The 20,375-nt window shown below is 45.7% G+C and overlaps 1 protein-coding gene across 5 annotated transcripts in view; it reads right to left on the bottom strand.

Moving 5' to 3' along the window:
- Positions 1-2,260: 2,260 nt before the first annotated feature.
- Positions 2,261-20,375, bottom strand: part of SHFL (shiftless antiviral inhibitor of ribosomal frameshifting) — a 43,064-nt gene continuing 24,949 nt past the window's right edge. For 3 of the 5 annotated variants that reach the window (XM_053370509.1, XM_053370510.1, XM_053370508.1), the window contains exons 2-9: positions 15,837-15,978; positions 13,003-13,052; positions 9,837-9,881; positions 8,833-8,865; positions 6,358-6,513; positions 5,293-5,396; positions 3,822-3,970; positions 2,261-3,329 (exon numbers count right to left, since the gene is read on the bottom strand). In XM_053370509.1, coding sequence (XP_053226484.1) covers positions 3,121-3,329; positions 3,822-3,970; positions 5,293-5,396; positions 6,358-6,513; positions 8,833-8,865; positions 9,837-9,881; positions 13,003-13,052; positions 15,837-15,906 — 816 coding nt within the window. In that variant the 5' untranslated portion in view covers positions 15,907-15,978 and the 3' untranslated portion in view covers positions 2,261-3,120. The remainder of the gene's footprint in view (positions 3,330-3,821; positions 3,971-5,292; positions 5,397-6,357; positions 6,514-8,832; positions 8,866-9,836; positions 9,882-13,002; positions 13,053-15,836; positions 15,979-20,375) is intronic. The other 2 variants (XM_053370511.1, XM_053370512.1) reach the window with 1 other exon arrangement.

Below are 20,375 nucleotides of genomic sequence, written 5' to 3'. Positions count from 1 at the left end.
TATTTTGCATTTTTGTGGCTTTTTGTTTTGTTTTTGTGACTGTGTGGAACCCAGTTCAGCTACTGATTGTGTGACTGCAGTACATTGTTTATTGCTTTCATTTGATGGATCAATGGTCTCATTATATAGTAAAATTCACGTTAAATTGCTCTTCTATGGGTTGTTTTTAAAAGTCTGGAATTGATTAATCCATTTTGCATTACTTTCTATGGGAAAGCGCACCTTGGTTTTGGAACGCTTTGGTGTTGGAACTGACTTATGGAATGGATTAAGTTTGAGAACCAAGGTACCACTGTACTCTTAACCACTCCATCAAGGGATGAGCCATCTGTGTGTGACTCCTCGCTTCTGCAGCTTATTCCTAACTGGATGATGTGCACAAGCAGGTGCCACAGATACAGCTCCCTCCTGAGCTAGCTGCTGTGGCTGCACATACATACCCCTGCTGCCATCAGATAACCTCAGCTGCAGCACACATATGCATGTCAAATATGGTTAAAATGTCAATCACATTTTCAGAAATGGGTTTGGAGGAAATGGGTATGGATTTAAGTTTCTTTGGTCCCTGTCTGAACTGTGTGCATCCAGGCCCTTGTCTATACTTTCTCATTTTGTACCTCTTCAATTGACTAGTGTTTAGCAGTGGCTCCCATGGGTCAAAGGTAAGGATCTTGCACATCACCTGACTCTTCTTATTGGAAATGCCACAAATTGAATTTGGGACCTTTGACATCCAAAGCATGTCCTCTAGTGCTGAGCTACTGTCCTACTTCTAAGAAAGTTTAGAAACATGGGTTTTTAAAAATGATCTGCTGCCACTGACTAACTCTAAGGCTGCATACGCGTGACATTTTATTCTAGAATCAATGGGACCGAGTATTCATCTGGGGCACAGGGAGGAAGGAAAAGATGTGGATAACCTAATAGAGGGTCAGAGTTTTCAAGCACATATCAAGTAACTACACCCATCCTTGTAGATTGCAGGATATAGATTGAGAGCAACATGTTAAATATTGAGAAAAACTTTTTGTTATTGGGGGGGGGGGAATTGTGCTACAAATGGGTGAGTGTTTATGTAGCCTGTGATTAAAGGACTGTGCTTCTGGGCACTGTCCCATGTGGGTCTTCCCACACAGACCAGTCTTTTTTTTAGAATTGCAGAGAGTTGGAAGGGACCACGAGGGTCATCTAGCCCAACCTTCTGCAATGCAGGAATCTTTTGGCCATCGTGGGGCTTGAACCTACGAGCCTGAGATTAAGAGCCTGATGTTCTACTGACTGAGCCATCCCAGAAACAATTCACAGGCCAGTCTTTTGATCATTTTTATACAGGTTGCTGGCCCTTTGAACTGCAGAAATCAGGCAACATTTCAATGGTGGGGGAGAAAACATAATTTTAATTGCACCCACTTTTTTAATGCCCCAGGGCAAGAAATAATATCTACATACATGATAGAAAACATTTGCCCATAAACATGAGACAGTGTGTTGTAGATAGATCTGAAACCTTTCAAATTGGAGATTAAGATACAGCACCCTGTACTGATTTGTTTTTCCAAGATCAATGCTAATATCACAAATCCTGCACAGATTACCTTATTTGGTAAAACATTGCTATATTGCCTTTCAGCCCTAAAAAGGTTTCCCAAAGTGGTTTACAACAATACAGTTTTTATAACAATTAAGAAAGATTCACATAAAACTGCCTTTTCTACATGCTCAATGGGAAGGGAACTGGGTTCTCTGAACAGGACTGGGTTCTCAACTTCTCCATCCCTGACCCTTTTAATTTCTAGCCACACAAGCTCTAGGAGGCAGAGAGCATTGCTTGAAAGGTCAAGCTGCAACGTTCCCATTCTTTCTGCAACCTCCCTGAGGAAAGACACCTTACGAGTACAGTATGGAAATTTTCAATCTCCGCCACCTACACTTTAGTTCCTAAAGCTGTAAAAGGTAAAGGTAAAGGTACCCCTGCCCGTACGGGCCAGTCTTGCCAGACTCTAGGGTTGTGCGCCCATCTCACTCAAGAGGCCGGGGGCCAGCACACGGAGCCGCACACGGAAACGCCGTTTACCTTCCCGCCAGTAAGCGGTCCCTATTTATCTACTTGCACCCGGGGGTGCTTTCGAACTGCTAGGTTGGCAGGCGCTGGGACCGAACGACGGGAGTGCACCCCGCCGCGGGGATTCGAACCGCCGACCTTTCGATCGGCAAGCCCTAGGCGCTGAGGCTTTTACCCACAGCGCCACCCGCGTCCTAAAGCTGTAGCAACATAATAAAAAGAAACTTGGCCTCCTCCATGTCTTGCTGGGTTTGGAGAGTTTTCCTAGAGCTTGAAGCAGCATGCATTCTTTCTAATCATGACTCCACCTGATACAGGAATGGGGACCTCATTCTGAGATACTGCTGAACTACAACTCCCATCAGCCATGGTTATTTTCAATATTGCTGGAGCTGATGGAACAATAGTGCTACAGGTTAACCACCTCTGAGCTAATGGAAACTACTGACAAGACCAGTAGTAGTTTTCCCACCAGAACACACAAACATGATCCTCTCATGCCAACGGCATATGAAAGTTCAAAGAGCTGGTAAAAGATCATGATGAACAGGACAGAAGTGTAATCTTTGAAAAGCCTCTTAGTTCTTTTAAGGTCAGTTTAACCACTGGAAGCTAGGACATCGTCAAGTTCCACAGACAACTGGCTCCAATGGGAGATGTCAAGGAGGGCTGATTGGACATAAGATGGAACACATCCACACAGTTCTAGCTTTCTTTACTAGTTTTCCCAAAGGATCCTAGGAATTGTAGTGGGTGAGGGTGGTGAGAATTGAGGAGAGAGGATGACTATTAAAACCAGTTTAAATCTATGGCTAAGATACATCTAGAAGATGAGCTCTTCTAGAAAGAAATAAGACTGACAACAAAAGCAAAGAAAAGCCACACTGAGAAGATAAGACAAAGTGCAGAGCCAAAGAGAAGCCCAGAATGGGAAATTCATGTGCATCATTAGAACTGTTCAGCTTGAAGAAGAAAAAAGACCCCCTTCCCAGCCATGCTCGCTAGTTTGCAACCTGGCACTCATCTCCCATCCATTCCCGCTCCAGACATCCAGGGGGTTAATTGCTGCTCTCGCCAGCCTCCTCTTCCTTCAGGTCTTCCAGGATGAGCTCATTGATGTCACAGAATGCCAAGCTGCCTTGACTTAAGCAGGTGGCCACCGTGGAGCCAGTACTATCATGCTCTTGGCTGGGGTAGATGACTTTGGGCAAGCTGTTCTTGACGCGGCTTTGGGGATGCACACAGTGAGTTCCTGGTATATGGGGCTCTGTAAGGAGACAGGAGGACACGAGGTGAAATGTGCAAACATCCACAGACCCAGGGATGAAAGTGAATTATCTGTTTTGCTGGACCAGCCACACATGAACTCACCTTCCTACACTCCCTTGTTTCCACACTTTCTAGAAGGCAGTCAAGCTCTACCCCTCACCCCTCCCCCAGCCAACATTCCTTCTGTGCTGATCATGGCAGCAGTATGGGAAAAGTTCCAATACTCCAGAGAAATAGTCAGCACATTGTCTCTCATGAACATGAAGCACATTTTGTAGAGCCACAGGAAAAGGGCAAACACAGGAAGGCACTTTTTCCTCTCTGCCAAATAATATGCCTGGAATTTTGCTCCAAAGTCTTTCTACTCTGGTCCCATTTCTGCAAACTGGGACCAGATGCCACTTGGCATGGCAAGTCAACACATGGTGGCCACCTAGAGGGAAGGGACACCCCAGGGCACAATGCCTATTCATTGCACATTCAGCCCCACCTCTTCGGTTGTAGCAATCCTCTGCAAAACACGAATGCTGCTGCCTGCTTCTTGGTCCCAGCTTCTTGCGAGGTGGGATGATAAAACTCGGGAGAACAGGGCTGTGGCAACTGTAGCAGGGAGACGGGGTCCCCATCTGGGCCGAACCACTGCAGTCAAGAGATGGAGGGAGTTCCTTTATTTATTGATACATTTACTTATTTTCTGTCATGTTCTGATATACCTCAATTTTTAACTAATTTTTTGCCATTTTATTTTGTGGAGCTCTCAGGAAGACCATTACACTGCGCAGAAAATTATACCAAGCAATAAGGAATCAACCTAGCTCAAAATATCAATACTGCACATCAGAAACCCCACTTCTCCCAGTGCCAAGCATTCTAGGGTAGAGCACTATCACATTTAATTTCCTTTGGGTGAAGCAACACCAGAACAAATAATACCAACGATTTGGAAGAAGCACCCTCCTAAAAACAGACAGCAGAATCCCACAGGACAAACTGTACCCCCCCCCCCCGCCACAAAAGGCGACGCCTGTTTCAGGCTAACTCAGGAAAGAAACTCAGAGCCTTTTCAAGTGGCAAACTGTTTTGTTTGCTCCCTTTAGTTGAAGATTTAGGCTCTGAAGATTCCCAGCCCTCAAGGCATACTAATATTTTTGTTAAACCCATATTAGAATCATAGAATGGTAGATTTTGACGGGACCATGAGGTTTACCCTCTGAAAAAATATCAGCCAATCTTTTCTGACCAATAAGTGAGAGATCAATTAAAGAAAGGAAGGTCAAATAGAATAACAAGATGACTTGTCTCAATATCCTTAGTTATATGCCAAACAAGATTGCTGACTGTGGTAAAAGCTATTTATTATTACTTATTAAATTTATTGCCCACCCTTCACCAGCCGGTCCCAATCCTAGAGCCCAGTCTTATGCTTACACATGCAGAAGAGTCACACTGTGTTGAATGGATCTTACTCCTGAGACAGTGGCTGCGTGCAAACTATACCTTTAAAGCCCAAAGCCCTTCCTTTCCCTCAAAGAATTCTGGCCACTGTAGTTTACCTCCCTCAATTACAATTCCTAGAAACCCTTAGGAAACCACAGTGCCCAGAATTCTTTGAGGGGAAGGAAGGGCTTTGAGTGCGCTTTAAAGGTATAGTGTGTATGCAGTCCATGTCCAATCCCCTGCTAATGCGGGAATTCCACTGCTATGCCATTCATAACAGGGGGCCATCCAGCCTCTGCTTAAAATCCTCTAGTGAAGGTGAGCCCACCACCTTCTGAGACAGCCTGATGTTTCAATGTCCAACAGCTGGTACAATCAAGAAAATAATCCTCATGTTTATAGTCTAAATTCTAACATGAAACTGTTGGTTCCAGTCCTGCCCTCTGGAACAATGGAAAACCAATGTAGATACTGAAGTCCCCCTCTGTCCTACACACTTGAGTCATTCAGTCCGTGCTGCTCACCTGAAGGTGCGTCCACACGAGGGGCAAGTGAACTCTGCTGTACCCCACATTTTGTCTTCAGGCACTGGGTCATACTTGTTCCCACACAGGTGACAACGGGACACCTGTGGAGGGCATCAAATGAGAAGCTAAAAAGGCACCCAAACTCCAGCAATGAACCACAAAATGAAATGGCCGCAGACTCAGTTCAAGTCCTGCTGAAGTCCTCTATAGAGCAAGCTGCCCATATGAGGTGTGGCTCCAATACTGCTGCACCCTTGATTGCAGCTGCTTTATTTCTGGTTGCGGGGAGTGGTGGTGGCTGGGAGCAGTGGTCTTGGAGTGAAAAGTAGAAGAAAACACATATAGAGTTCAGCCCCCCACTCTTTGTCCATGCTCCACTTTCACTCCCCTCCCTCAAAAAACACCTCCATAGAGACACTATCCATTCTGTATATGGATTTGGTGGAAGACCCAGTTTTAACCCAGGTCTCTTGCCATCATGTCTCCTTGGTCTTCCCTCCCTTTCTGAAGTCTACTCACCACACAAGGGACAATTTTGGGGGAAGGTGATTATCTCAGTTGCAACACCTCTGAAAATAGGTTCTGTCTGGCATAGGAATAAGGAGCCAATGGAACTTCTTTTATTTTTCCAACCCCAATTACTGGGTGTGGGGATTGTCATCAGAAGTCAGCGCATTGGAAGGGGAGGGTTAACCAGTGTGTCACACACACACACACACACCCTAGCAATTAGGCTGAAAAACCCTTCATTAGCACCACTGGAAGCCCTTTTTCAAGTCTAACTGCTGTGCAGGGACATAATAAGGAGAGGAAGCTGTGAGGTGCATTTGGCCTGTGGGCCAAAGAATTTTCACACATACTTTTATTTTTCCTTTTAAATTTAGGCAAAGATGGGGAGACAAAAGAGGGAGGAATGGGAGAAGTGAGGGTAAAGAAGGGTTAATATCCTGAGAAAACACCCATCTCCCTTTTAGTTGAGCTACCTCAGTGGTTGTACGTGGCCATCAGTTTGACCCTTTGAGGCAGATGATCCACGACACATGGTCATGCATGCACACACACCTGTTTTCTCTTTGGGACTCGACGCCACCACATACTGTCACATGGCTGGCAGGAAAACTGACGGTCTTCAGGTGGGATGCGGTTCTTTTCGGCATTGTCAAACATGCGCAGGTTCTTCTGCGTCAGAGGCAAGCACTTCAGCTGCTGAGCAACCTCCTGGGGAAGAATAAACATGAAGCGTGTGAGTGTGATCTCCTGGGTGGTCCTCCAAGGGCCAGGAAATTCCTTCGTGGCCAAGGGCAAACCCGCTTCCCTCACACCTGTCCAACTTGAGCAACTGGTCAGAAGACGACGATGAAGAAGAAAGCTACTGTGGCCCTGTTCCTAGTGGATGGGCCTGGGTTGACCAGCACTGAGAGAGAAACAAGGGGCTGATCCAGACTTCCTTTTGTGACATGTTTCTAGGCACATGTCCAGTCTGTAAAGCACTGTGTGCAAGTGTGCTTCCCCACCCCCCACCCCGGCAACACTTCCCCCACAAAAACTCGCTATTTACCACTGAATTGAGCAAACCGCAATCTGCAGAAAACCCGAATTGCCATTTGTTCTGATTCAGCATTAAAGGGCAGGTTTTTGCAAGGAAAACACTCGAACACAGAACTTTAAAGTGTGGACCTGTGTCTAGAAAGCTTGGGGCAAAAGGAAAGTCCAAGAACCAAGGGTCTGCTGGTTGTGGCAAGAAGGTGAACAGGAGAGGAAGAGAGACTTCCGTGCTCTCACCACCAGCAGCTTCCCCTTCCCTCCTGGCTAGCCTTGCATCAGCTGGGAGCAGCCGCGATCTGGTGGCCTCTGCACCTGCAGCCAATCAGCATCTCCTGGCTGTAGCACCAGCTGCAAAGCAGAGGCAGGGCTAACAGCTACAATTGGTTTAAATGTTTTAATTGCTTTAACTGTTTCTGATTTGGGGGCGGGTTGCTGTTTTTATTAAGAGGAGATGTGTTTGGGAGGAAAATAAGTGGGGAGAGAGGGGGTCAACCACAGTGGTTCTGGGTAGGGGAACGTATGGTGTGGGAGGTGGGGCAGACCAGGTAAGGGGCACACTGTACAAGCAGTTAGTGACTGTGCCGTGTGCCAGCCCCTGCTTCAGTCCGGGGAATTTCGGTTGTCCTATCAGTCAGCCCTTGGGTCTGCAGCTGCTGTTGTTGAATTTTGGTTTGGCTCTGAGTAAGACCTCCCTCATCCATGATCTGATGATGGACATGGAGGCTGATCTGGTCTGTACCACGAAGACCTGGGTGGCTGAGCAGGGTGGAGTTGGTCTCACCCAGCTGTGCCCACCTGGGTACTCAGTGAACAACAGGGCAGACCTGAGGGCTGGGGAGGAGGAGTTGCTGTGTTCTGTAGAGACTCCATCTCTCTCTCCAGGCTCTCTGTCCAGTTGTGGGAGGATCTAGAGTGTGTGTTCCTGGCACTGGGCAATCAGGATAGATTAGGGATTCTGTGTCAGGCAGCCCTCCCATCTGTGGTTCAACACTGTAACAGAAACAGGCATGGCTTGGCAGGAATTAACTTTATTGCTGTGCCAAGGAGACAGCACAAGGTACATCCAACAGTTAAGCAAGTCAGTTGCAGAAGCTAAAGTTCCTGCCCCTTACTTCCCTTTATTTATACCTCCCTCTTTGCATTTTTTTCACTGTGACTCAACTTTTCTTAATTGTTCCAGCCTTTTCTCGACTTCATTCCTGTGCTGAGAATGGGGGAGGGGAAGAATCAATACAGCCCCTGCTCCTTCTCTCTCTGCGTCTGTGGCCACCTCAAGCCTCTCCCCTTCGCCTTCACTCTCTGCTGATGATTCCTCTCTGCCCCACCAGTCTGAATCTGGTTCAAAGTCCCCTTCCTCCTCAGGTGCTTCCTGGGCCACTGGCTGCCACCGCTCTTCCTGCCATTCTGCTGGTTTACCACCCGCCTCGCTGCCCAGCAGTCTCTCTGCCTGAGCTGACAGAGCTGGTTTTGGAGGCAGGGTGAGGACTCCCAGACTGCTGGTTTGGGGGGACTTCAACATCCATGCCAACGTGACTGGCTGTGGGGTGGCTCAGGACTTCATGGCTGCCATGCTGACCATGGGGATGTCCCAAAATGTCACCGGCCCAACGCATGTGGACCTTGTTTTCTTAACTACAAAGGTCAACCTTGGTTGCTCATTAAGGAATGCGGGAACATAGGAAGGACTGAGGTCTTGGAATGCCAACATTTTGAGCATTTTCTAACAATTTAACATTAACCTTCCCAATTCTCTGTAACAGACTCCAATTCTCATGAGTCCCAGCAAGCATGACCAATGGTCAGGAATGATGGCAGCTGTTGATTGCTTTAATGCTCCGTACCAATGTAATAAACTTTTAATTATGACTTAACGGCACATCAGTATGGTGGATTCTCTTTTTCTTTCTCCGATCTTTCCCTTATTTTCCTTATTCCACCCCCAATGGTTCTGTCCCAGTGACCACAACCGTCCAGCCCTGGACCTATTCTCACCTTTATTTTCTCATCACTCTTGTCATTTCGTTTCTGCAAGGAAAGAAATAAACTATGATGCACAACATTATTCAATCAATATAACCCAGTACACATTGTTTGAACACAAAAGCATTCACTGAGCATATCCTTTTCAAATGCTACATGCTGTTTATAACTCCTGAGGTTTTTCTCTGGTTGTCCTACAAAATTAGGACCAGATTTAAAAACACAGCACTTGTGCACACAACATATTTTGCACACATGCATACAGACAACATACTCTGCATATGCACACATACAAACCTAAGAAAGTGACATCTACTGAATTTTTAAGAGTTTATTCCTGCTTTGCACCTGGTCCTCTCCTGGCGTTCTCTTCTTTTTAAAAGAATTAAAGAAGATGTAAGTAAAAGAAAGACATGACATTGGAATGAACCACCTAAGATCAGGGTGCAACTCAATTGTGTGTCTCGCCCCAGCTATTGGAAGTGAATAGAATATGGAATAAGACCTTCACTGCTTTCTGTTTTGATATTTTATTAATGCGGTTAGGAATTCAGGGACAAGACTAGTGGCTGGCAGACAAGTGTGAGACTGAGCTGCTGGTATCATTGTTACACAAAAGGATGGTGCCTGTGAAAAATCCAAATGGTGTCTTTTCCCTCTTTGGGTGCCATCCTCTGGAAGGTTCTCCTGCACATTTCCCATTTGGTTCGTTGCCAGGATTGTGCCTACCCCTTTAGATCTTTCTGCTTCTTGTTCTTACCAGCACCAGCGGCAACTAACCTGGCTGGCTTGTCTTAGTCATGTTATACAAGCAGCTCAGAAAAAGAAAGTTTTAATGGTCTCTCTAGTGGGAGACCCTAATTTACCTGAACTGCACACACCCCAGAAGTATTCTGAGAGTATTCTTACTATTCCCATCACCTGTCAAAAAGCAGTTCAAAAAGGGTTTGCCAAGTCAGTTAAGATCTACCCGTGGGGCTCTGCCCTACAAAATACACTCCTCCTTCCCCAATCACCTGTTTCTTCTGCTCCTCTTCTTGTTCCAGTTTATCCACCACTCTCTACAACAAGAAGAAAAGTGTTGAAAGTGGCTACCAGACAGCAGGAAGAACTGGACCCATAAAATAAGAAGCACAATACATATCTAGGTGACATACACACTTCTGAAAGTGACAAAAGACTATTGATCAGGAAGACGGAAAGTGCAGTTAATTCTTAAATAACAAACAGCTCAGAATTCATGTCACAGTAACTATATGATCCATCATTTTCCCAGGCAGGGCTTTTTTTCAACTGGAACTTGCTGAAACTCCATTCTGGGACCTCTCAGGTGGGCGCCATTGCCATTCTAAGAGAACGAGGGAGGTTTTCATGGTGAGAAAAATGATAAACACAAACATATAATTAGTGGTGCCTCAAATCTGTTGCTGCAGTCGGTGACTTTCCTGCATTAGCAGGTTGGACTAGATGACCTTTGAGTTTTTCTCCACATTTATGATTCTGTGAAAACTTAGGAGCCAGATGGGAGGCTCTTCCTTACTGGTGGGGAACTGAGCACCCCAGTGAGAGGAGAGGTCCTGTTCTGTGCCCCATCTGCACTATACACTTCAAGCAGAATCATACACATAGGCAGCCTTATTCTCCTCACCAATCTACAATTTCCAGGCTGGTTTAACAGGCAGCCCCCCTTCCCAGGAGCTCCGGGACTGCAGCTCTGCTCCCTTTCCTGCCCTCCGTTCCTTCCAGGTCTCCTCGGAGTCATGGTCCTCCGCTTTTATCATATGTGTTGGTTTTGCAAAATAACAAAGAACTTCTGGGAAATGGAAGTAGGGCACGATACCAACAAAGGAAGAATGGCAGACAAACTGATAGAATATATAGAAATGGCTAAAAGAATCATGGACACAGAGAGACAACAGGACTGTACGATAATAAAATCATAGGAAACGGAAGATACGTAGCCACTCCAGCAGCATATCTCTATTTCCTCACATCCAGAAACGCAAGAGGGCTTTCACTCTTGCTAGAAGCTTGGCCTTGCCCTCACCGGTTCTGGAAGGCTCCTATAGAAGAGACTTTGCGCCTGCCCATTAGGGGAAACAGGAAGCCCCAAACATATATATTTTTAGATGTCCTTTTTATGTTGAGATTCGTAGAGACACCATTGATCCTTTGCTGAAGAGGCTCGCCAATCTTTCAGACAAGTCTAAACTTAATTCTCTCCCCTTAGGCAAAGATCACAAGGCGACCTGGCTGGTAGCCAGATTCTGCGCCCAGATTTGTAGGCACAGATCATCCTCTAGAATAAAATAGCTTACTAGGGAAATGCTGAAGTCGCCCTTTGGGGCGCCTCAGGGTCAATTTTTTATGGTAGCCCAAATCTCAGTTGTACAGGTGTATGTATATATCTCAATTTTAACTCATGAGCTGCAATCTGCTCCGATTGTATATTTTATCTTTATGAACGCTGTTTTTATTGTGTTATGTTATGTGAGCTGATCTTTGACCGTAATAAATTATCTCTCTAGAAATGGTTAATCTGATGCATAGATAAGGATTAAAAAAATACAAAGAAGATTGGAAAAGATATGTTGAATATTTGAAAAACTATTGTAAACATATTAAAACATTAGCAGTATAAGAATAAATCCAGCAGTAAGGAATATTTTGATATCAAATTGGAAAAATGAGATAATAAAACGAACCATGGATGGGGGGGAAGGGAAGTTGATGATAAAGCTTTGTATATGGACTTAAAATGGTTTAGTTTAAATTTGTTAAAAAATGAAAATGATAAGTAATTTTTTTTAAAAGGAGTCATAGCCCTCTGCATCTCCAGGCAGAAATCACCAGGCCCAGTTTTGGAGGCCAAAACAGAATTAAGGAAATGGCATTAAAAAGGCACCCAAGATGCTGAGTGAGGTGAGTTTGCCCCCTTTGATATTATTCTCTTGGGGGGGACTCAGCAGGTGAGTTTTGGGAATTATGCTTAGAGTATGAGAGATCACTGTATTTGGGTTATTTGTTTAGTAAGATTTATAGTCTCTCTCATCCTGAGTGTCTGGGACAGGTGACAATATTTAATACAAACAGCAGAATAGGAAAATGTAGTTGAAATGTTTTGCACCAGCACTTCCTGGTTTCTTGGAATTTTGTGCTGCTGACAACTATTCAAAGTACTGCACAGTGACTGTCTGAAATTCAATTTAATATCAGCATTCCTAAGTGAGTGTTCAAAATCTCAGTCAAACCTCACCTTAAAGACTTAGAAATGTTTTATTATCTTGCGTAATTAATATTTATCTGCAGACTTATTTATTTAGGTCATAACTGGACCATGGATAATTGGACCCACTTTGTTGGCGTTTGTCTGTCTCAAGAAGGCATCTTTCCACCAAGGGTGAAGTCAAGCTGCTAGAGAAGTACTGCACCTGCTGTGGTTGTGGAGACTGATAACTCATAACTGCTGCTTCCTACATTTTTTTGCTGAGTTAGGAGCACTTTTGACCTCTCTGGGGTGCAAGCCAGGGCAGTATGTACAGAGGCCCTGGGCTGCCCAGATGACAAGAACCGCCTCTCGGCCTTGCTGATGTGGTTCAAATGAAAACAGAGCAATACATATGGCACCAGCCTGACTGCATGAGTTGCCAGAAGGAGGCGTACAAAATGCCACCCAACAGTCTTAGGGATTCCATTGCAGATTTGTGTTGGGTTTACTCCTTAGCCTTTTCTTCTCCCAGTGATGTTCCGCAAGGCAGCAGGTATGGATGTTTCCTCGGGGTTTACTCCTGAAGGCTTTCTTACAAATGAGTATAACCACAAGGCAGCAGAGGCTTAGGAGCAGTGTTCTGCTTCTCTTAGGTGGGTTACATTCCCAGGTTGACGTTTCCCACCTGCCCCTCACTTTCCTCTACAGCAAACTGCCTTCTTAACTGTGGAACCCACTGTTGGTCTCGTCCCTAACTCACCGATGGGAAGACCCATTGGCTACCCTCAGCTGCTTTAGCTGGCGAGTGGAGTTATTAAATTAGGATAGCACAGCTGTTGGGTTAATAAGAGCTTCATTTGTTTAACATTTCAGTATCTATAAATGCCCCTTAAAAGTAGCTTCTGACTCCTTACTCTTCATCTACCTTTTCCCAGCTTTTCACCTCTGCCTAAGATAAACAGACAGAGAATTACCAAAGCCACAGGATCATCATCGAGGCTCTCTCCATCTTCTGGGTCCGTATCTAAAAAACAGCAACACCACAAAGTTAGAGCAGGCTGAATGTGAGTTGCTGTTAGGAAGGAGGTCTCAAACTGTGAAATGTAAATGTGCTGACGCTAGGAATTGAAAGCATTCTGTGACCAGAGGAGAGGGAGCTGTATAAAACACAAGTCAGTTTACATCGACTTGTACCCTTTGTTCTAATCAACTGCTGCAATGCACTATGTGTGGGTCTGGCCTGGAGACTCCAGCTCAGGGCTTTAGTGTTGCGCCCCTTCCTTGGGGTTGTGCGGCTCGCAGCTGTGCATCAGAGGCGGGTTTATTTTGCGGTGTTGATGGTGCAGAAAGCACCAAAAAAGCTCAACAACAACTTTGGGTGGGTGCTCCCCTAAAAACAAGTTCTGGCGCCTCTTTTTCTAGTAAAACAAGCTGGTGCAAAAGGTGGATGGGGACAGATTATTGCCAGCACTTAACTCAGGTGCTCAAAAGTTTATAGTGGCTCAGGTGAGGTTCAAGGTTCTGGTCTTAATTTACAGGGCCACTAACACCTCAGATCCAGGACGCCTAATCCCTTATATTGCTGTCCAGCCACTGAGGTTTTTGAGGGAGTCACGGTTACTGGTCCCCCATGGCTCAGATCCACCTGGAGCTGTGCGTTTAGTACTGTAGACCCAATTTTATGGAACTTCTTTCCAGTTGAGGCCAGACAGCCCCTGCCTCCCTGCTGAATGTCGGGTGCCCACTGAAGACTTCTTTATTCCAGCAGGCACTGTAACTGAAGTCTGATTTTACTATTTGAACATTTACCTTTTCTTTTCTTTTTGCTTTTATTAAAAGATTTTCATGAATAAAAAGTACATTCAGTGTCTCTGAATTTCAAATCATAAAGTCAGGTGGGTCAGTTCTGTTCAGTTTGAGACATCTTTGTTATGGGCAGTATGGGGCTGGGGTGGGGAATGAGAAGTGGGGAGACTCAGGGGAGGAAATAGGCATGTGGGGAAAACAATAAACTTTCATTCTTTTTCATAGTATATGAGCGGAGCTTCTGGGAGTGTCATGTGGGTAGGTATCTTGATTTTGCTGGTGCAGCGAGAGACCAGAGGAACTTCTACCTTTTCTGTATTGTATTTCTTATACACCAATTAGAGACGACTGCAGTTAAGTGGTATAGACATTGTTTAAATAAATAATAAACTGTTATAAGGATTGTCTTGTCCAATGGCAGAACAATCTTCATTCATTCCTTCTACTTTTTCTTTTGGTCACCCATACTTCAGTCTCCTTTGACATTAGCAAGCTTCATCAATATATTGTGCTCTACAAGATGGCGGTTGTATATGTACTGTGAAGGTACTTCTTGGAGTGCCAGTCAGATGTGCTGCAGCTGCTGGGCTGCCCTCATTCACGTGCCTGCCCTCTTTAGAGGCTCCCCATTTCTGCAGGGTAACAGTAGAAGAACTTCCAATAGGGCCGCCACATGGAAGATGGAGCAAGCTCATTTTCTCCTGCTCTGGAGAGCAGGACTTGAACCAATGGCTTCAAGATATAAGGAAGGAGATTCTGACTAAACAGAAGAACTTTCTGTAGGTAAGAGCTTTTTGACAGTAGAATTGCCTCCTTTGGAAGGTGGTAGACTCTCCTTCATTAAAGGTTTTTAAGCAGAGGTTGGACAACCTTCTGTCATGAATACTTTGAGATTCTTGCATTGCAGGGAGTTGGACTAGATGACCCTTGTTGTCCCTTCCAGCTCTATAATTCTACTATTTTATATGGGTCTTGCATGGAAGGAATGTCCTAGTAGTAGTAGGCTGGGCAACCTGTTCAGGCAGGCATCAACTTGTGCTTTTTGTAGTTACACAAAAGCTTGCCTAACCTAGTACTTTAACACTGCAGCCTGCAGCCCAGGGTATAGGAGATCCGTCCAGATGTTGTTGGACTCCAACTCCCATCAATCCCAGGCGTCATGGATGAAAGGAGCAGAGGTTGGGTGTGTGGCTGGGTATATGGGGACAAAAGTAGATATAGATCATTTGTGTTAATTAATAAAGGACTTGGCTGGATCCCTAGATCCAAAGCGCAGGGCTACACGCACTCTCCAGCAGGACAGAGCCCTCAGCAGAATTTAAAAACACTGAATCATGCAGCACAGTGAAGTGTGAGGAATATAAGCCGTTAGACCTTTTTAATATCCTGTTCTAGCTGCTTGCAGCACTTCCCCTTGCCTCTTTCAATGAACAGAGCACACCATTAGCAAGTTTAAAGGCTTTACTTACAAAAGTCCAAGGTCAGGTTCATGTACTATTCCATGCCACAGCAAGAAGTACACAGGTAGAAAATATTGGGTTTACAAAATATAGTGAAATAGCTCTGGGCACACAGTCTGACCTTGTAGTGAGCAAGTTCAGCCATGTCCTATCTCGGTGAGTTCACATGGTGAAAGAGAATGAACCCAGGAAGAAACTTAATTTCCACGTTTCTGGGTGAGGGGCGTGACCTAACTGAGTCTAGGAACACAGTTCTATGATCTTAACCCTTTCATTCATTAACTAGCCCTATGCTTTCTAGTTATATTTGACTGTAATTTCCCACAGTTTGGTCATGTGTTATGGATGCCTTAGTTGAAATTCTTGCATTGCAGAGGACTGGACTAGATGGCCTTTGGGTTCCCTTCCAACTCTATGGTTCTATGGTTCTAAGCACTCTCAGACTCCCCAGCTGCAATATGGAGATGCCTCTTATGGCCCTGCAGGCACCCTCTTCTCCCATACAATGCAGTGCTTCTGACCAGCACGAATGGCTGACTCACCTTCCAGCTCATTTTTGCAGAGAATGATGCGACTACAAGCGAGCTCATGATTGTTGCAGAACTGCCTCATCAGCACCGTAGCCGTTTTGATGCTCACCTTCCCATAAAATTTCTCTCGCAGTCGACGAACACTTTTCTCCAGCTGCACCGGAAGTGTAAGATCAGTTAGTCAGTTGGTCAAGGGAGAAAAAGAAAAAGCTTGCATAGCTTAGCCAGGGTTGTTTCTAAAGTCCACTCCTTTCATTGGGGCTAAGCTAGACGTGACACAAAATCCAACTTTAACAATCACATCAGGTTTGAAACAAACAAACAGTTGTGTGTATGCGTCATTTAACACTTTCATCCCAGGCTGTGGCAGTTGCAAACCCCACTCCCACATCTTTAGTGGAGAAATAATGAAGGCCCAAAAGCAAATTGAGAGGCATCTAAGGAAATTGATGTAGCTGCATAAGGGGCTGACAGATGAGCTGAGAGTTAAGAAGGCCATGCATAGGAAATGGAAGAAAGGGGAATCACAAAGGAGAAGTATACATGAGTAATCAACAGTTGCAGGGTGAAAGTCAGGCTGGCTAAAGCTCTGATGAACTCAGGCTTGAAAAAGAGGTTAAAAAATAATAAAGGTTTCTTTAGCTATGTCCGAAGCAGAGGAAGAACAAGCAAGTGGAAGGTCCTCTACATGGAGTAACGAAGACGGAGTAATGCTATTAAGTGACAAAGCGAAGGCAGAACTAACTATTCAACACCTACTTTGCCTCTGTCTTCACCCAGAAGGAAAGTGATGCCAAACCTGGTGTTAACAGAATAAATAATGTAAGGGGAGGGCTATGGTCCAAGATAGGAAAAGAGGTAGTAAGTGAACACCTAGCTACCGTATTTTTCGCTCTATAAGACGCACCCGACCATAAGACGCACCTAGTTTTAGAGGAGGAGAACAATATTCTCTCCCTCTCTGTGCAGGGGCTCCGTTTCTCCTCCCGCTTCGCTGAAGGGGCGCTGCGCAGAGAGGGAAGAGCTGCACAGCGCCTCTCCACGGCTTCAGGGATAGCTGTGCCAAACCTCTTCAGGGGAGGGGGAGTGTTCCTCCCATTGCCCTGAAGAGGCTTTGCGTGGCTATCCCTGAAGCCAGGAGAGCAAGAGGGATCGGTGCGCACTGATCCTGGCTTCAGCGATAGCTGCGCAGCCTGCATTCACTCCATAAGACACACCTTACTTTTTAGGAGAGGAAAAGTGCATCTTATAGAGCGAAAAATACAGTACATTAAATGAATTTGAATCTCCAGGGCCTGGTGAGCTGCATCCAAGGGTACTAAAGGAGCTTGCGGATGTAATCTCAGAGCCTTTGTCTATGATTTGAGAATTTTTGGAGAACAGGTGAGGTTCCTGCAGAGTAGAGGAGGGCAAATGTTGTCCCCATCTTCAAAAGGGGGTTGGGGAGAAGACCCAGGTAACTACCGACCAGTGAACTTGACATTGATACCAAGAAAGGTCCTAGAACAGATAATTCAACAGTCAGTGAGCACCTAGAAAAGGATGATGTGATTACTAAGACCCAGCATGGGTTTCTCAAAAATAAGTCATGCCATATGAATCTCATTTCTTTTTTTGATGGACTTACAAGCTTGGTGGGTCAGGGGAATGCTGGTGACATAGTGTATCTTGATTTTAGTAAGGCTTTTGACAAACCCCCCCATGATTATTCATGCAGAGAAGCTGCTAAAATGTGGGATGAACTGTTTGGTGGATTTGTAGCTGGCTGGCTGACTGAACACAAAGGTTACTAGTTCCTCGTTATCCTGGGGAAAAGTGACAAGTGGGGTGCCACAGGGTTCTGTCCTGGGCCTGTTGTTGTTCAAGGTCTTTATAAATGACTTGGATGAAGGAATTGAAGGGATGCTCATCAAATTTGCAGATGACGCCAAGCTGGGAGGGGTAACAAATGCCAAAGAAGACAGTCGGAATTCAAAGTGACTGTTAACAGATTGGAGAACTGGGCTCAAGCTAACAAAATGAATTTCCATATGGATAAATATAAGGTTCTGCACTTATGCAGGAAGAACCAGATGCAAAAATATAAGATGGGGACACCTGGTTTACAATTAGTACATGTGAAAAGGATCTAGGAATCTTGGTGGACCACAAGCTTAACATGATGCAGTAGCAAAATAAGCTAATGTTATTCTACGCTACATAAATAGAAGTCTAGTGTCCGGATCAAGTGAAGTAATAGTACCACTCTCTTCTGCCATAGTCAGACTCCTACATTGCAGGGGGTCAGGTTAGATTACCCTTGGGGTCCCTTCCAACTCTACAGTTCTATGGTTCTATAGCAGCTCTGTGCATGTGTGTGTATAATTTAAGTTGGAATGGCAGAAAGGGAGAAATTGCACCTTCTATTACTGTTATTATTTTAATCCCTGAAGTGATGGCTATCAGTGTGTTAAATCCATCTTTAGCACATGTGCTGAATTCCAGACGTTGCTAAACTCCCATCACCCTGACCATTTAGCCATGCTGGCTGGGGCTGATGGGAGTTGGAGTTCTACAACATCTGGAGAGCCTAGGCAAATGTCCCACATGTATGAAAATGTAATTTAGGAGCACAAAAAACCCATCATTTCCAGATGTAATTTCCAAGGACAACAAATACCTACTGGAACAGAGGTGTAGCATGGGGGGAACTGGGGAGAGCCGTGGCCCCGGGAGCAATTTTGAGAGGGGGTGCAAACAGGCGCCCCCACAGCAGGCTCCTTCATCAGAACCTGGCTCTGCGCCAGAAGGAGCTGCGCCTTGGCTGCGGCACTTGTGCCTGATGCAGCTCCGACACCCAGGTCAGGCCTGACGGCGGGAGGAGAGCAAGCGAGTGGGTGGCTGCCAGGGCACCTTGCGCCCAGCGGCAGCAGTTCTGCAGTAACCTGCAGAGAGCGCACTCCTCAGCCGCAGCAAGGTGCGCTGAGCCACTGTAGCTCTGTTGAGGGGTCGGGTCTGACCCAGCAATGGACAGAGGGGAGTCAACAGCAATGCTGTTACCCACCCTCCTTGGCTGCGAGGCACCTTGTGCCCGGCTGCAGTAGCTCCACTACCGGGTCACGTTTGACTTGGCAGCAGAGAGCATCTCACATCAGCCCCAGCAGCTCTGCCTCCATTGCCGAGTCAAGCCTGACCCAGTGGCAGAGAGCAGGGAGGGAGTGGGCAGCAGCTTCCCTGTCTGAACTGTGGCAGGCAGGTGGGTGCCCTCTATGCCCTGCCCCCCTTGGGGCTCCACTGCTGTACTGGAAACCTGATAGTAGACAGATACACTCACACACACCCTAACAGATGGCTCACCACCCTTCATCTGAATATCACAGGGCGGTTCACAAATAAAAATACAAAATGACAATACAAAATAAATAACAAAACAAAAACAAGCCAATAACCCTGCTCCCACAAACACATTTAAAAGGCCCTAGAATGTTAATAAGATGAACGCCTGGTTAAAGATAAATATTTTCGCCTGGCACCTGAAGGTATGCAATGAAGGCACCAGGCGAACCTTATCACTAGGCAGGCAGCCCTGCTGGCAAGCGAGGGCAACTTTGTTTGAGATTGCGTCAGCATTGCACAAGGGATACTCCTCCTACCTTTGCCCCCATGCCTTCAGTCTGCACAAGATAAACATGACCTCAAGAGTCTCCATGACACCACCCTCATGCAACAGCAGAGGAAAATTGCTCACAGTTTGCTGAAGCTCTTAGAAACAGAACATGTGGCAGACCAGACTGTATTGCGTAGGGAGGGATGTCATGCTGAGGCTCTAGTCCTTTTCTGCAGATACATTCACTGCACTTAAACATCTGCTGTGCTGATGGCTCTTTTGCTCATGCCAGAGGTTTCTGTTTCTAATGAAACCAAAGGTCTGGAGGTGGAAGCCATGGGGTAGCCCAGGGGTAGGCAACCTAAGGCCCGGGGCCAGGATGTGGCCCAATCGCCTTCTCAATCCAGCCCGCGGACAGTCCAAGAATCAGCACGTTTTTACATGAGTAGAATGTGTGCTTTTATTTAAAATGCATCTCTGGGTTATTTGTGGGGCATAGGAATTCGTTCAATTTTTCTTTTCAAAATATAGTCCGGCCCACCACATGGTCTGAGGGACGGTGGACCGGCCCAAGGCTGAAAAAGGTTGCTGACCCCTGGGCAAGCCATTTGCATTTGAGAAATTTGTCCATGCAAGATTAGAGATTAGCCTGGGCACTGCCAGTCCTGGTACTGTGAAGGCAGCAGATATCCAGCTTTCCTTGGTGAATGATTTAGACGGTTTTTGTCAGCATGCAGGACACCCAGCGGCCACATTCCAGCCTCTCACTCGCCACCAAGAAGAGGTGGCTGCATTTTGAGGCACCTTTGCCTTCTTAGAGAAATTATTGCCATGCCATTATAAAATCACAGGAACAGGTGCATCTAAACATGTGCAGAAAACAGCCAACTCCCTGCATGTAACTACAGGTAATACAATAGGAACCCTTCTGCAAATGGCCTTGGCCTATGCAACATAACTCAGTT

Source organism: Podarcis raffonei, chromosome 17, assembly GCF_027172205.1.
Source record: "Podarcis raffonei isolate rPodRaf1 chromosome 17, rPodRaf1.pri, whole genome shotgun sequence".
Classification (NCBI taxonomy): domain Eukaryota; kingdom Metazoa; phylum Chordata; class Lepidosauria; order Squamata; family Lacertidae; genus Podarcis; species Podarcis raffonei.
Note: the sequence above shows the minus strand (reverse complement) of the source record. Positions and strands in the feature narration are given on the sequence as shown.